The 16,907-nt window shown below is 38.6% G+C and overlaps 1 protein-coding gene across 1 annotated transcript in view; it reads left to right on the top strand.

Moving 5' to 3' along the window:
* Window positions 1-3,219: 3,219 nt before the first annotated feature.
* Window positions 3,220-16,907, top strand: part of LOC114666348 (nectin-4-like) — a 95,393-nt gene continuing 81,705 nt past the window's right edge. Inside the window, exon 1 of the mRNA XM_028821168.2 lies at window positions 3,220-3,886. Coding sequence (XP_028677001.1) covers window positions 3,772-3,886 — 115 coding nt within the window. The 5' untranslated portion in view covers window positions 3,220-3,771. The remainder of the gene's footprint in view (window positions 3,887-16,907) is intronic.

Consider the following 16,907-nt stretch of genomic DNA (forward strand, 5'->3'; position numbering starts at 1 on the left):
GCAGATAGAAGGTAATTTCCGGAGGGTGGGACTGGACCGCGTGTCTGCCTTGGGGTTTGCCAACCAGGATCCCGAGCTGTTTCGTCGTGTGGTGGGTGCGGCAACACACTGTACCAGTGCATGCTCCCCAACTTGACTTGTCTTGTTCAATTTCTGACTTCACAGTGAAAGTGTAGGACTTACATTTTGTCCCTTTGTCCATGTGGATTTTCTCCCACTTTAAAAAAAAACTACTTGTTAACCTAGTTGGTGGCCCTCAATTGGATGTACCGGAGTAGGACTATGCACAGATATCTCATCCAGGATCGGTTTATGCTAAAATATAAAGTGCAATATAAATAAAATTTATTATTATTATTATTATGCCTTACACTCAGTGCAGCGCAGACAAGACACTCTCTTTGTGACCCTATGATGGAAGATGACATTCTGGAAATGGATGGATTTGTCTTTTTCTAAATATAATACACTGTAATAATTTGAAAGTACTCAAGTGTACGGTTTACTATCACCTTTTCAAAACTTTGGCTAGATTTAATACCCTGGAGCCTATCTGTTGTCTAAACTTAAATATTTCTTTGTAAAAACTTTTCTTCCTTTTTTGTTTTTAGCTTTTTTTACACATGTTTCAAATGAATTGTATTTAGTTTCTGGTGAAAACAATAACCAGTTCTAAAAACGCAAATGCTCCTTGTGAGGTTCTGCACCTGTGTGTGTGTCTTTGCTATTAAGTGATAATTTTCCAGAAATTCTTGTAAAGCAATGCAGAAGGTAACTGGCAGCTGTCTTACCTCACAGCTCCAGAAGAGTGAGCTAGGAGCTCTGTTTGTGTAGAGTTTAAACACTCCCTCCATGTCCTTGTGCAATTTTTGATGGGTACCCCGGGTTTCTCATATTCCAAAGACTTCAGTGTGTGTGAGTGAGTGTGTTCTGTGTTTGATTGGTACATCATCCAGGACTGGTTCCTACTTTGTGCCTGATGCTGCTGGAATAGGATTATGGTCCTGCTTCCCCTGATCTTATCAATTGGATCAGGAGGGTATATATACTGTAAAGAAAAGCTAAACTTAGAAAAGTATAAGGTGGCAAAATCTTCACAGTTAGTACCAGGAAAGTGAACCTTCTTGTGTTTATTTAGTATTAAACTCATAGTGTAGAAACATTTCTTAAAAGAAATTAAATAGGCATTGCTGAAAAGGAAGAAACAGGAAACACCTGTTGGCTTCCCATCTACCCTTTGTTTAGACTGAAAAGCAGAAATTGTTTTTATTTGCCCATGACCAGAATATAAATACAACTTCTGAAACTGATGGAAATATTTACCTGTCGCCATGGATGTTTAATATCTGGACTATTAAATTTGGTTTCAAAGAACTGACATTTTCATCCAGATCAGTTTTATAAAAGGAACCTCTTGGAATCTGCATTAAAGTCGAGGCCAAGCACTCTTCATCTGAGTGTAGTGTCATCTTGTTACAGCTGCTGATTTGGCTGTTCATACTGCTTTTTAATTGTTGTGGCAATTACTGTGATTGACTGCTACTAAGCCTTCCTTATTTGCTTCTCCCTGTACTGGCATGTGGCGCCACTGCCACTTTGATCAATTTATATCTCTGGCTGTAGAACAAGGATTGGAGACATCAGCATCACTAGTCACTAGCCATGCGTTAGATCTTTAGTCATGGACACTAGACTAATGTGAGGGGATGGGTGGTGAAAATGACTTTCTAATAAAGATCAGAAAGCCTATTTTTTCTAGGATTTGTGTAGCTTAAAGGTTTATTCTTCTTTCCTTGGTTACAAGCCAGCCTTAGTTTAAATTATTTATATATTGCCGCTTCTATTGTTAAACATTGTATTCTACGTGTATTCAAGTGTGAATCTGTATGAATGTACCACAGGCTGTTCTGCATTTTTATTTACGGTTATTTTGTGTTGAATTTTATTTTACTCTTAAATGTACATAATGCTATGTAGTTCTTCACTTTATTTCATGTTTTATTCCTCACTCCTCTTATTGTGATGAGGGTCACAAATAGCTGGACCAGACCACCCTTTTCTCAAACACATCTTCCAACATCTCGTGCAGAATATCCAGATGCTCCCAGGCCAGTTGAGAGCTATAATAATTCCAGTGTGGCCTGAGTTTCCTTCTGAATCTTCTCACAATGGGCCGCATCTATTCCACCTCTCAAGGGAGGCATTGGTGGCATCAAAACCACACACTGAAATTTTGCTGAGCCCCTCAACTTTCAATGAAGGGTAAACCCAGCAACCCTGTACAGGAACCTATTTCAGCCACTACTAATTGAAATTATATTCTTTCAATGACTACCCACAGCTTGAGACTATAAGTGAGGAGGATACCAAAATAAAACTAAGACTGAGTTCAGGCTCACAAGGCTAGCACAGAAGTACAGTTATTTGTGTACCTGGGTTTGTATTCTGCTTCTGGTTATTGCCCAAATGTCCAGTTTTTATCTGTGGGCTTTCAACCCACATCCTCAAAATCAAGCAGGTAGGGTTGACTGGCGGTTCCAAATTGACCCTGTGAAAGTGGGCACTGTGATGGGCAGGTGTCCTGTCTAATACTATTTCCTGCCTTGCAGACAGTACTGCTGGAAGTGGCTCCAGCTACCCAGAACTGGATTAAGCAGATATTATGAAGATTTACACAGGAAAAAACAAGAAAAAGAATCAAAATAAATAGAACAAGCAAGTAGACATCAAGTTGCTCTGTGTACTAAAAGTACAGGAATACAGTAATAAGCATTTTTGGAAGTTGTGTTATGTTATTATTGTATAATTAGAGAGCCCTCTAATTAAGAAATTGGAGGGAATTCCTGTTTCCCTCTAGGGAATAATTTAAAGACCTTGCATTTCAATTAATTTAAGCTCTGTAAGTAGTACTGGTCAAGGAAAAAAGCAGAGCTGTCTTTACCTTGGGAATTAGGGGGACTAGAAGTGCTCAGAAGGGATCTGCATAATATGTTTGTAAAATCCTATTTTAATAACAATCAATGGTTTGTAAGTTTAAAAATTGTGTCAAAATACCTGGCAGGGTTTCATTTGGCAGCAGTAAATGTGTTTGGCCACGCAGTACTCACTTATTAGGATGCCAACATAGCACGTTGGGTACCTGTACAGACCAGGTAGGATGCGTCTCCGAGCTCAGGCTATCCTCGACTGGATTCCCGTCTCTTTATGAGACTGCAAGTCTTTTTAAGTACCAAAAGGTTGAGAAAACAAGCCGTTTCTGACGAAATTGCCCACGGGTGTGTCTCCGGGTGCCTGTGAGTAAGAGAGTAAAAAAAAAGAGAGAGAGAGAGAAAGCGAGCGAGGTGTGTAATTGAGAAAAGGTGAGAACAGAGCGGAGCTGTACAGTTAAACGTTTGACAGGTGGATTGAAAAGCCGCGCCACACACCTTGCGCTTTCTCCATGGGCTCCGCGCCGCACGGCCTGCGGTCCAAAGGTCCTCTCCTCGTTTGGGGAGAGTGAATAAGCTGGCTGTGCTTCCAGCGTCAAGAAATCCTGTGGTTTTTTTTCTTGGCGTTTGTTCGCGCTAAGGTGAGGTGAGCAGAGCTGGGTCAGGTAGACTACACGCTTTCTACTTCGCGACCTGAATTTCAAGTTTGACTTGTGGCGAGGCGGACAGGCGCTGGAGTTCTGGGGGATTTTAAAGAAGACAGATTTGTTTCTTTACAATAATAACCTACAAAATAACAAGAAACCCTGGAGTACTGTGAAATATAACGCTGAGAACATTTTGGATGTATAAAGTAGGGAGGAAAAAAGCAGTCGCTATGAATCGCCCAAGGCCGGGAGGCGCAGCTGTTGGCCGGACTGAGGGTCTTCTTCTCTTCTTTTTGTCGGCGGGACTGTTCGGTAAGTGTACGACGCTCCGCAGGGTGCTAAGGTGCAGCGTGCTGAAAGTAGAACTCGCACACATACGGAATGTGTGGGGGTATTCAGCCCTGTGTGACCTACTGGAAAGTTTATTTTAGGCGTTAATAACGTGTAAGCGATCGGGTGTCATTCTGACCTGATTGTTTTCATTTGGGATCGCGAACATAGTAATTGTTGTGGAAGCCCTCAATAGGGAAGTACTGGTGTAGATTTCCTGTTGAATGTTTGTGCAGTAGCTCAACTCTTCAGACACGCAACCGCATTAAAATGCACCGTGGCACATTTTACCACACCGTTTTTTTTTTAATTGCTCGCAAAACACATCAATAAACACCTAACGAATATTATTGTCATCCCAATCAACGCATTGTTGTACAGGGATATTTTCCCATTTGATTGTTAAAACCACGTAGGTTGATCTTCATGAAGGGGTGTGTGTTTGGTAATTATTAGATACCTGCTGATGGATCAGAAGGATGTGAACATTAAGAAGTTTGGCATACTAGAAGAGACCATTCAGACCATCGGGCCCATTGACTAACTAATTCGCCCAGTATCTCATCCAGACACTTTTAATAGCTGTCGGGGGTTCAGCTGCATAACTGAGTAGTTTGTTGCAAGTCATTGAGTAGCACACCTGACGGTTTTAAATTTCCACCATGGCCAGGTTTGGTTTGCTTATGGGTGAGGGCGCTTTGCGCTAGACGTGCATCCTGCCTTATGATTTCTCACTCTTGGATATTCTCACGCTCTTCTTATGTGTGTGGTTTAGCTATGGTGTTTTAGCAAAAGCTCTAGTCTAAGACAAACATAAGAGGAATCTGAACGCCCTTTAAATTATATCCAAGACCATACTATAAAGCACTCTGTTGCTAGGCTGTTACACTATCCTGTTAAGTATTTGCAAATTTAGAGAACATAACTTGTAATGAGAGCAGGCACCATCAAACTTATAAGTTCACCTGCAGCTTCAAAAACCATATCAAACTGACATATGTCGGACCTCAAGGGGCTGCTATCTGATTTTTTGCATGTATTCACAATAATCGGTGTATTTTATTATTTGTCAGTTAAAAAGCCTCTTCAGGCCTCTTCTTTCACATCCCAGATCAGAGCTGTCCATTTGTTAAGTGAAAACATTTTCTGTATACCTCTTTATTAGAGTGAAAAGTTTTATAGATCTTTTTAAAAGAACACTCAAACTCCTCCATTATGGAATAATAAAATATCTACAAAAATAGGTTTATAGTTTTATAATTCTCCAGGGTTGATGCATTGGTTTCTTGTTTCATCTCAGTCATGTTAAACGTTGTTAGTTGATGTCCAGATATTGTCAGCATGTAACTGATTGTTAACCACTGCTGCTGGAGCATGTATTATTAAAGAGGCAAACGATGGAAAATCCATACTGAATATTTCTTTTATGTGGAAACTGACAAATGACAATACTTAACTCCTCTTGAAACATGAAGTTGAAAAAGCTTGATGTTGTATGTGTTTTATGCATTTTTTTTTTCTTCAAAATAATTCTTCAGCTTCCTTTGATGTGTAATTTCTGCTACATTATTGGGTACTCCTAAACTGGCAGACATTTTCATTTCTTCATGAGCACCTTTCCTATCAAAATTATACTACAGTTTTCACTTATTTCCAAGATTCTGATAAAATGTTTATTGGTTATAAAAGTAATTATAGCAGACCTATTAATCCATCATCTCAAGGATTGCTGGTTAGCCAGCTTGGCTCACTTTGTAGGGGGTACTGCCTTGCTGATTAGCAGATATGTCTGGTTGAAACCTCAAAACATTGTGGGAGGTGCAGAGTGTTCGTACGTCATCAAGGGTGTGATAATACGATGGAAAGAGACAGCAGCTTGTAATTTAATCAAAATGTTCTTGTCTTGTGTATCCTGATAAAAGGTTACTGCTAAAATGTATTTCAATTTAATATAGTGGTAAGAGATTGATCTTAAAGCAAGACTCAAATGTGTGTACGATTTTGGGTACATGGTTTCTGAGGCTTTCATCAAACTTTTATACTTTTCTAAATCTGGTTTGTTTTAATCAATGTGTGTTTGACTGGATTGGAAATGACAATGGAAAACCTCACCTAGACCCAGCATAAAGGGTAATATTAGAAACGCCTGATTTGCGTTCATTTATTAAGCTTCTGCATAGAGAAACCTAAGACGGGACAGTGGAACTCTCTGAGACGAGGCTGCATTGTTCTAAGATCTATTTGGGATTAATGGATGGCAAATGGAGCAGCAGAGTATAAGCATCAAGGGTAGCTTTTTTCATTTTTTATTTTTTGTCTTTTTTGTGACCATTCCTGTGCTCTGGTTTCCTCCCACATTTTTAAGAAGTACAAAGTAACTGTAGATTTGATCAGGTTGATATACAGCAAGTGATTACATGTGTGGCCTGCCTTGCACTGGTGTAACATCTAGGGTTAGTTCTTCGTGCTATGGCTTCTTGAATCCCTGGAGTAAGAAAAAGTGGGTTCTGAAAATGAAAGGATGGATGACCCATCCAGTACTGTGCTGGTGCAAAACTGGTCGGGAGTATTAGAAATGGACATAGAAGCACTCTAAGTGTTAATTTGATTTTCAGAGCTGAACAAACACTGTAGTTTCTTTTGCCTGTATAGACTGCCTCAAGTTAAATTTCCTTATTTATAGCATCTTTCATTTTGTTAAATTAATTGTTTGTTGTTCTTTACACTTTGACTTTTTGAAATTTGTAATGAAAATTAAAAATTTCTGGTTAAGCAGCGTGTCACTTCTCGCTGTCTCAGAACATCAAGCACTGCTCGTCTCGAACCACCCTTACTTAAAAGAAGAGGACGACATGCATCAAGACTCTTTGCAGTGTTGGCTCCTCAGTGGTGGAACGAACTTCCTCTTGCTGTACAAACAGCGGAGACCCTCACTGTCTTCAAACGTCGTCTGAAGACCCACTTCTTTCAACAGCACTTGGACTAAAGTCCCCATACTTTTTTTCTACCCTTTTTCTCAAAAAAAAAAAAAAAAAAGAAAAGAAAAATTTTGTACTAACAACTTACTATTTTCTTCTAGCATGGTTTTGTGTACAACTTGGTTAGCGGTAACTTGTTTAATGACAGTAGATTTAATCCTAGCCTTAAAGACTGAAGAACAGTCGTAGACTACTAAGCACTGTTGTAAGTCGCTCTGGATAAGAGCGTCTGCTAAATGATGTAAATGTAAATGTAAAAATCTGATTTTTAATCATGAACAAACACATTCTTAAGGAGTAGCTTCTCCCTCCGTTTTACAGCTCGTGCAGACATATCACTTGTAGCTTCCTCATTCTCACAACTGAAAGATTAATGTTTTGTTTTGTGTGTGGTGTTTTTTATAAAACATGAAGCCCGCTTTCATTTTGGAGGTTTTGGCTATTAGCCTGTCTTTACATTTTATTTATTTGGCTGATGCCTTTATCCAAGGTGACTTACAACATTTATTATACAAATGCTTACATTTCTTTTGGTTTTACAATTGGAACTGAGGCTGGTCAACTGACCGTGTCAGTGATGGGATTTGTTACCCACAGCCTCTGGGTTTGACGTCCAATGCCTTAACCACTACACCTCACTGCTTCCATTACACCACACTGTCTGCCTTTAATATTAATTCGATGTAATGTTGCTTGTTTTTGAGAGATCTCCCCATGTCATTAGGATGAGGTAGGAAAGAAGTAGTGTGAAAAAACTTTATGATTGGTTGAAAGAAGTTAAAGTACTCTCTTTACAGTCTGAGAAACGAGCCATATGTTTTAATATTGACTGTGCCAACAAGGAAGAAAGCGTTCATGTCAGTCTTTTGGAAATTAAGCCAATCCTTGCAATGTCACTCCATGACTTATTCCAATTTGTGGTGGTAATTCTTTCTTGCCAAAAAAGTATTCATTTTTGAATAGTTATACAAATATATTATTAATATACAATAGCTCATTTGCATGACTAGGGCACACCATACATTTACACAGCATGTAAAACGCATACCCAACATCCATCCATCCATCCATTTTCCAACCCGCTGAATCCGAACACAGGGTCACGGGGATCTGCTGGAGCCAATCCCAGCCAACACAGGGCACAAGGCAGGGAACCAATCCTGGGCAGGGTGCCAACCAACCGCAGGACACCATACCCAACATCCTCAGACCTAAATAATCTACTACATGGTCCCAGGAAGCTAGAGCATATGTGCCAGTCCATCTCCCAGCCCATTCATGCACGAGTAACAATATACCAGTTTGAAATCTCCAAAAAGGATAAGCTGCATCTGGGCAGAGACGCACCAATGTAAGCATGGGGAATACATGCAAATACCGCACAGATTATTGATACATTATTTCAACACAAGTTGTGGAGTCTGTGTTGCAGCAGAGAGTGCCACTGTGCTGGCTGATTTATTTTTAAATACGTTTTATGTTCATATTTCATCTAAGTATTAATAGCCCAAGTAAATTTGTAAAATTTTGAGCTAAGGGTGGTAACAAAGTTCATACATCTGAAGTTAAAGCAGACAGAGAGGTGACTGTGCTTCTGTCTTCTCCACCCCCTCACTATTTCCCATACTACTTTTCAAAGTAACACCCAGATATTCCAAGTCAGTAAAATCCTGAGAAGCTTGAGTGGTGCATTGAGCAACTGTTGCTCTTAATTATATGATAGTCAGCTGGGGAGGATGAGCATCCAAGAGTTACCTTTCAATAAGCATGTCACTTGGAGGGCAGCCTAATGGCTAAAAAAAAATTGGACTGGATGGTGTGTACCTGCAGTTTACCATTCTGTCTCTGCTTTTTAGTGAGTAAAATGAGGAATATTTCCCCTTTTGATTAAATGGATTGTTCAAAATAAACAGTTTTTAATAGTTAAGTAGATTTTAAATTGTTGTTTTTTTTCCCCCAAAAAATGCTGATTTTTAAAGTAGCCTAAATGCAGTAAAATGTCATTGACTTGCTCTGCTTTATTAAGAGCATATTGATTATAACTGAAATATATACAAAAATGTTTAATCTGCTTGTGCTATTCTTTCTTATCTCTATAGCTAATATATACTTTACTTTTAGCTAAATGGGCACCATGCAAGGTGCACGTTTCTGTAGAACTAACTGTGTAACTTTTTTTTTTTTTTTTTTTTTTTTTCTTTCTTTCTTTCTTTTTTGTCTGTTTGGACTTATCCAAATTGACTGCTTCTAGGTTGTAAATGATGCACATCATGTTCCTGTAAATAGAAATACCTGTGTGGCAAACACAAATGTACAGAAAACCAGATGGGTGCCCTTTTATAATACATTTAGATGTTTGCACCACATGTTGGCTGAAGTCTTTCTCCAGTTTCTTTCACTCTTGCAGGAGGCAGGACAAAGCCATTTGTCATTAAAACAAGAAGTTAAGTGTTTGGTCACTTCTAGGTAACACGCCTACACTGGAAGTCTTATTTAATACATTACTACTTCCTGGATTTCAACATGTGACTAAAAACTGACATTTTGAGAGGTGGTGTGGTTTGTATGGTGCGTGTGTGTGTGTGTGGTTTTTTTTTTTTTTTTTTTTTTTTTTTGTGGTCCACCAAGTGAAGGAGTGCTGTGTATTTATAAGGTATGTAAGATGGGTTTAGTTGTCAGTCTTTTTGGAGCCTTGCTTCTGGGTATCCTCACTGATCCTCCCAGTAGGTCTTATGGTGAGCCCCTATGTTAAAGGTGTGGACCTTCTCCTTTAACTTGCCTTTGTTCCAGCTGTCAAACTGTGTTCTTTTCTGAATCTCATATTAGTGAGATATACTCAAAAGTGAGAGTGGTTTCAGCTACATTTAAAATTGTGTTATGGTATGTACTGAATGAGTGAATGCTCAAAGATGCAAAGACTTTAACATTACACTGATCATGATGGTCACAATATGCTGTATGAAACTGATCCTTACGTTCATATGAATACATTTGTGTACCACTGCACACTCTAAATTGACTAAGAAAGATTAAATCTCAAGTGGATCCTATCCAAGGTTTACAAATTAATTGATCCACCTCCTTTTGGCTCAGATTTACATATAGTGGGGTTGACCTATCCCACTCTCTCTTGATTTTTCTTGTCAAATTTTCACTTTTTTTCTTTCATATGTTATTTGGGATATCTGCAAAAATGCTTCTTCTCAATGATGTGTGAGCTAGGAACATATGAAAACGATGCAGTGAGTAATTTAGCTGGAGCACTAATGTGTGAAATGCAGGCAAAATCTGCCCCCTTGCAACTATTTACTTGTTTTTCATTATGGATAAAAGTAAAGTGTCCTGCCCTATTTATTTTTCCATTCTTCTGTTTTTAGGAGGGAGGAAGATGAAGTGTTATCTTGGCAATCTTATGATAACTGAGTTGAGTGTGTTGTTCTGGACCTGTCGTTATTCAAATTGTCCAAGGACTTTGATCTTTAATGACTCTTCAGATAAAATGTGTATATTATAGTGGGATGAAGAATAATGAAATTTACACTTCCTTCTTGCCCCTTGAAACTTTTTTGAAACACTGAGTAATCTTTGTGCAAAGTGGCCTATTAAACCTAAGTTTTAGTGTTGCATTGAGCACACTTTTTGGAAATTGCAGGTTGGATTTTTTTTTTTTTTTAATTTAATAAGCGAGAGGGATATGATCTTATTCTAATATTATTCTTCCCTGCACCTGGCAATTAGACATGAGGCCGACTACTTGAGTAAAAAAGATTATCTTTAGTTAGTTTTAGCTAGTAAGGTTTCTGGAGCCCAGGCTGACAACAACGGGGCCAGCTTTGATCCCGTGTGATGGGCACAAACAGTATAAGGCTTTATGAGAAAATTCAGTTTTGTTTTTTCTGTTCAGTATTCTGTTACAATATTTCTGTGTGAGTAAAACTGCTGCTTCCTAATGTTATTGAGGCTTACTTAAAACAGCTGGTCTTTTCTTAGACTTGTATGTTTGTATTTAGAGGATAGGACCAACATGTTTTAGATTCTTTTGCCACAGCAGGCATTTTACTCACTGATTTCTACAGCAGAATTTTGGTTTGTCAGTAAGTTGGTGTCCTCTTCAGAGTGAGCATATTTAAATATATAATTCCAATTTCTGAATAACCAGTTCAGGGTTACAGGTGGGGTGATTGGGGGGGGGCGCTGCATATGACAGAGACCAACCCTGGACAGTGTTCTGATCCATTGCCAGATATGCAACCACACACACCCACATGGAGATAGTTTGGAACTGACAACTAATCTAACATGTATTCCTTTATGATGTGAGAGGAAAACCCATACAGATCTTGGGTGAATGTGCAAACTCCACCAATATAATGAATATGTATGGAATTTAAACCCAGGAGGTTGGTTCTATTAGACAGCAGTGCCACCTGTATGGGGCATTTACAGTGTGATTAAAATATATTAAATGATTGCTGTTAATGTGATTTCAGGGTTCCAATATTGCAGAAATTATCTAAAATATACAGTAGAAGTGTTGTGTTGGGACAACTGTATTCACCTATTGCTGCAAAAGCAGGATCTTTCAAGCCACCATGATTCTGCTAAAGATTTTTCAGTCGCAGCTAATATTTATTTCTCTCATGGCTGTTTTGATTAAAGATGTTGAGCAAGCCGGCACAAATTAGTATACTTCACTGAATATGTCATGTCAAAGTGCTGGACAAAAAATTACCTCAATTCAAAATAACAATTTTAGAATGTTTTGAAAAGTCCTAGATTAAATTTATGAGGAAAGCAGTTTTGCATAGCTTGCACATATAAACATAAAATGTATCTCCTCTCTTGCATATTCCCCCAAATTGACATCCACCAAGGTTTCTCAGACTACACCTAAAGTCCTGGGCTCTGTTGTTCTTAGCAGGATTATTCATGTGAATGGCTGTGCCATGTCTTGTCAAAGGTGCCAAAGGATAGCCATCATTAGGGAGGTTACATTCGATGAGCCATAAATTTTCCTGGCACCAGCACCCATGATATAATGTTTGTAGAGATTATGTCTTTAAGCTGCATGTTTCAATGTGTTTCCTTAGTTGAAACAGTGCTGTCTGTGGAGGTGTAAACACTACACTTTAATTACTGTTTTCTTCCGCTTAACTGCTTTACATTCCATCATTAAGGACACACACATCGTCAAAGGACCTGGCAGTTGAACATTCAGAAAGAAAGAGAGAGTCCTTCTAATGGACTTTCAATAATTCAATAATGTGCATATCAAGCTCCTGTCACTCTGCTCTGCTGACACAAGTAAGAAAAGGTGATTGAGAAGGAGAGGAATGAGCAAGACTGTCACAATAGTGTAATGAACCCAGCCCTTTTCTTTCCCTGTGAGCCTGGGGCCACCCTAGGCATCTTTTTTCCTAAATGGTTCCCGCTTTGTACCTGGTGTTTTTGTAAGAATAAAATGCCTTTTTTATTTGCAATGTCTGATTTTTGCTTTTAGTTGTTGTATAATACTGAGTTTTATGCAATGCTAAATAAAATATTCACAAAATTGGGTTAGCTCCTTTTGTAATGCTATTTATATTGAAACTGTTTGTCTTTTGGCTTAATATTTGATCTCTGTGCTTACAGTCTGTTGTGACAGGATGCCCTGTAGCACTTGTGACACACCTTCTCAAACTGAAGCCAGCTGTTGCAGACTGCGTGAAAATGACGCACACAACTAGGGAGGGGACAGATTGGGAATGGCAAAACGTTCTTGGCAATGAGTACCTACTTGTCCCACTGATCTATGCAACTAAGCTTTGATATAGTGACTTCAAATGATGAATACCATCCCAATGCACTTTATATACAAAGGGGTTTGAAGATTGGTGTCTGGTGGAAAGCATTGAGCTGAAGAACAAATTAAAAAAATTAATTAGGCGAAGACATTCTTCCAATTAAGAAGAAGAAAAGAAACAGAAAACAATGCGTTTACAATGTAGCAATGCGTTTAAGTATTTGAGACTCTCTTTTTGTGTGGGGTGGTTTTTGTTTTGCTATTTATACATGCACATCTCAGTGGAGTGGGCAACTTGAAATTCATATGTTCAATCACAAGGATATTTTGTAAGAAAAAGGTTAATTGGCGGTCTCCTTGCAACCACCTTGACACATCTATGTATATCTGATTGTTTCTAAGGATGTTTTTTTTTTTTTTTAATTACAAATATCCCATGAGAGACTCTTTCAGCAATGTACAGTACATATAACCAAGTAAAAGCGTGTTAAGGTGGCTTATGTTCTAGAAAACCAAAATGCATTAAAATTACTTGGTAGGGACAAGGGAAGGTGATTGATTCTATGCCTTTTAACTCTCCTTGCGTTTGTTTCCAGTAATGGAACGCAGTTTATTTCCATACCCAAGGAGAACCCATTGGGATTCTGGAGTTGTGAGGCAACCATGCATTACCACTTACACCAGGATATTTAATTTTAAAAGTACATATTTAATTATTTGATTAATATTATAATGATTAATTTCTTTTTTTGGGTTTCATTTGCTAAAGCGCAAAAATGGATTGCTGTTGTGCTCATGATTGCTTTTATGAATTTTTCAAGTCTTGAGCCGTGTCAATGCGTCGCAGTATCAGAATTTTGCAGATTTTTCTCTTGAGTGAGTTTTCTTTAGGTTTTTCCAATGTTGGTCAGATTATTTTGAATGGTGACTCTAAATTGACCCTATATGAGGGTGTCTGACCTACAATGGACTTGCACTCTGTCAAGGGTTTGGTCTGTCCTCATAATCATAAAGCCCCTTTGGGTTGAAAAAATCTCCGAAACTGAGACTTGGCGGAAGATTTAGTCTTCTTTAACTGATTCTACTTAGGTTCCATGTGGTCGAGTCTTATAAATCTGAGTGCTCAATTCTATATCTGTTTGAAAATCTATGTGCAAGTGAGACCATGTAGATGGAAAGTCTCGCCCATTAATCCTGTCTTTTATTCCCTCTTAAGTCAGGAACATGCCTGTAGTTAAAGGAGGGGGAAATCAAGCCATTGAAACCTAAACACTGTATGTACAAAGCTTTATATAATTAGAGTAAGTGAATTTTAATACATTTTTGTAGCAAATTCTGACCTCTTTGCTATAGCAAATGAACACCAGTTGACTTAAAATACCCAGAAGAGCTGCAAAAGTTGGTTTTAATTGTGATACATCACGTAAACACAGACAAACTGGTTTAATATTAATATTGTGTTTAAATAGTGTTTATTTGATCTTTGGACTTCAGGCTTCACACATTATATAGTTAATGCCAACATTTTGTCATTAACTACTAAAATATGACAATGTGTTTACACAGATTATTATAGAAACGGAACACACATGAAATGCATGTGTTCCAAATAATGATCTATTATTTCCACTCTAAAACTCCAGCAGTTTACTCCCAGATAATCAGTCAAGGCATGAGCTGGGAGAAGTTTGTGCACGGTCTACGGCGGTGGGGGATGGAATAGCAGGCTGCTGGCTGCTTGTCTTTATCGGCACATTTATGGGACAAAAGACACTGGTGGAGAGGTGCGAACGGATTTAAGGTGGGCCGGATCTATGAGTTTTTTTTGTAGGCTCTGGTAATTCTAGTGTTAAGCCACTAATGTATGTAACAATGGCAGAAATGCACAAGTAAGGGATTTGTATATAGCTATTTTTTTAATACATTGTAAATCTTTATGCATGTGTTATTAACTGAACATCTGTAATACTGTTCTACTCTAATAACATACCTGTAATAAAATTATCCGTAGTATGGTGGCATTATGATTAATGCTGTTTGGCCAGGTGTAGGAATGACAGATTGGAGCAACAGGTAAAAATTTGGGATGCAAACTGGGTCATCCCGTTTTAATGCTGGTTCAAAACCGAAAAACATACCTTTAGGCAACAAAGCAAAAATAGCCCCTTGGACAAAGCCATAATTATAAAGCTCTTTTAGTTGTCACAGTAAGAGTTGATGAAAGGAGCTCCATCTGGCAAAAGTCACTCATTGTGGAAATAACGCCTCCTTCTGGGCAGCTGTCCATCTTATAGTACACAAATGGGAAAGGGCGGAGCTAACTGCCCTCACTGGGCAGTTTCGCATGGCTGTGGGGAGAGAAGGAGAAGAGAAAGTTAGCTACAGCTCCCCTTCTCATCCCGCTGTGTTGTTGTATACCTCGATTGAGCCCATGAGGAGATCCTCCAACACACATGCGTGACAGCTGCTATCCCACAGGTCTTGCCTCTTTATCACTGACTATGTGGAATATACACATTCTTTGCATTTTGGTGTTGATTCTGTGAGTGTCCGTGTATATCCCTAAGCTTGTAGACTGCATTATGTACGGAGTCTAAATTAAGCAAGCATGTGTGTTTTAGTACCTTTTTGTTCCTTTGTGTCACTCAGTGATTCTGGGGCAGGCTCCAGCTCCCCACATCTCCATAACAGAATAAGCATGATTTGAAGAAGGATGGACAGATGCATGGAAATCTAATGAAGGTTTTTTTTTTTTTTTTTTAATCTCTATTAAGGTACAGTGTTTAGCTTTGCCACCACAAAGATCCAGCATTCTGGGTTCAAGTCCCACCCCAGGTTGCTCTCTTTGATATTTTTCACTTTCTCCCCTTGTCTGTATCTGTGTTTCCTCATACCTTTCCAGGGATTAGCAGGTTGATTATTTGGCTCTACATATGGTTGTGTGTGGGTGGATGGATGGATGGGCCCTGTAATGGTGCAGTGCTGCAAGGATAGGGTCCAGTCGCACCAGCTCTTGAATTGGGTTTAGCAGGCATGAAAAAATGCACATTCTTTTATGTCTTTATCAGTTTACATCAGTGTGAACTTAAACATTTTATTTTGTGCAATTCTATGTGCTTATGAAACTAGAGGTTTTGATCTGACAAAAAACTTGTTGGAGTTTAATTTGAGGAACATGGTTATTTTTAACTCCATAAGAGCTACCATACTGACACTCCACTCATTGGAGCGTCTCCTCAGAAATAATTTCTATACTGGCATCGTCTTTCTGTTGTAATTAGAATGCTCTCAAGGAGAATGTCAAGGAATTTTGGATTTAAGTAAAGGAGGGGAACTGATCTGGTAGAGCTGTTAGAAGTTAGATAAACAGTGAAGTGGATCCTGAACATACGATGACCTGGTTATCTGTATCTTGAACAGGCTGAATTCTGGTATTGGGTAAGGCCTTACTGAGAAACAGTAGGGGTCTTTTCCTTCTTTCTTGGACCCCTGAAGCTTAATCTACCCAAAAATCCACAATCTGGTTCACCTATTATTTCTTTTATTATATAATCTAACATAATAAAAGGATAATTGTGTGTGTGTGTATCAGCTGTCTGGTTGCTAGAGCTAAGAAGAAAAAATTTAAAAATGGGCAAATATTGTAGAAAAAGGGTAAAAAAAAATCAAAACTGATAATACAAATATTAAATAAGGGTCTAAAAAAAGAATATTGGTCTTATGAGCCTAATCTGTTGTCCGACTTTATATGCCAGCAATAGCAGTGAGGTAGTGACATTCTTGCATCCACTTGGGCCACTTGAACTAGGTTAATAGTGTAATTGATTGGCTATAGACATATGCATTTTATAACTTCACATGATGGGAATTGAATTGGTGAAAACCAAAGCCCTGACAAATATTAGGCCGGAGTTGCTAAACAAGGGCAATTCAGTAGTGACCACCGCCTCATTTCGCAGCAATAAACTTTTACAAGAGCAGTCAGTTTGCTGAACACCCCGAGAGAAATGGGTGAAATTGGGAATCTTTCTCCTGGGTGGGGGTTGAGGCCACCGTGAGGAAAAGGGTTTGGGTATGTGTTATTATACCAGACCAAATAATCAACTCATTAATCAAAAAAAAAAAACCAAAAAAACACATGGGGTCTACGTTGATTACTTCGAATTCAACCCCTGTTGGACAGCTGTTGAATGTGTCGTTGTGCGTGTGTGTGTATAAAACTACCTTTTTAATAACTAATTGT

Source organism: Erpetoichthys calabaricus, chromosome 16 (genome assembly GCF_900747795.2).
Source record: "Erpetoichthys calabaricus chromosome 16, fErpCal1.3, whole genome shotgun sequence".
Lineage (NCBI taxonomy): Eukaryota > Metazoa > Chordata > Cladistia > Polypteriformes > Polypteridae > Erpetoichthys > Erpetoichthys calabaricus.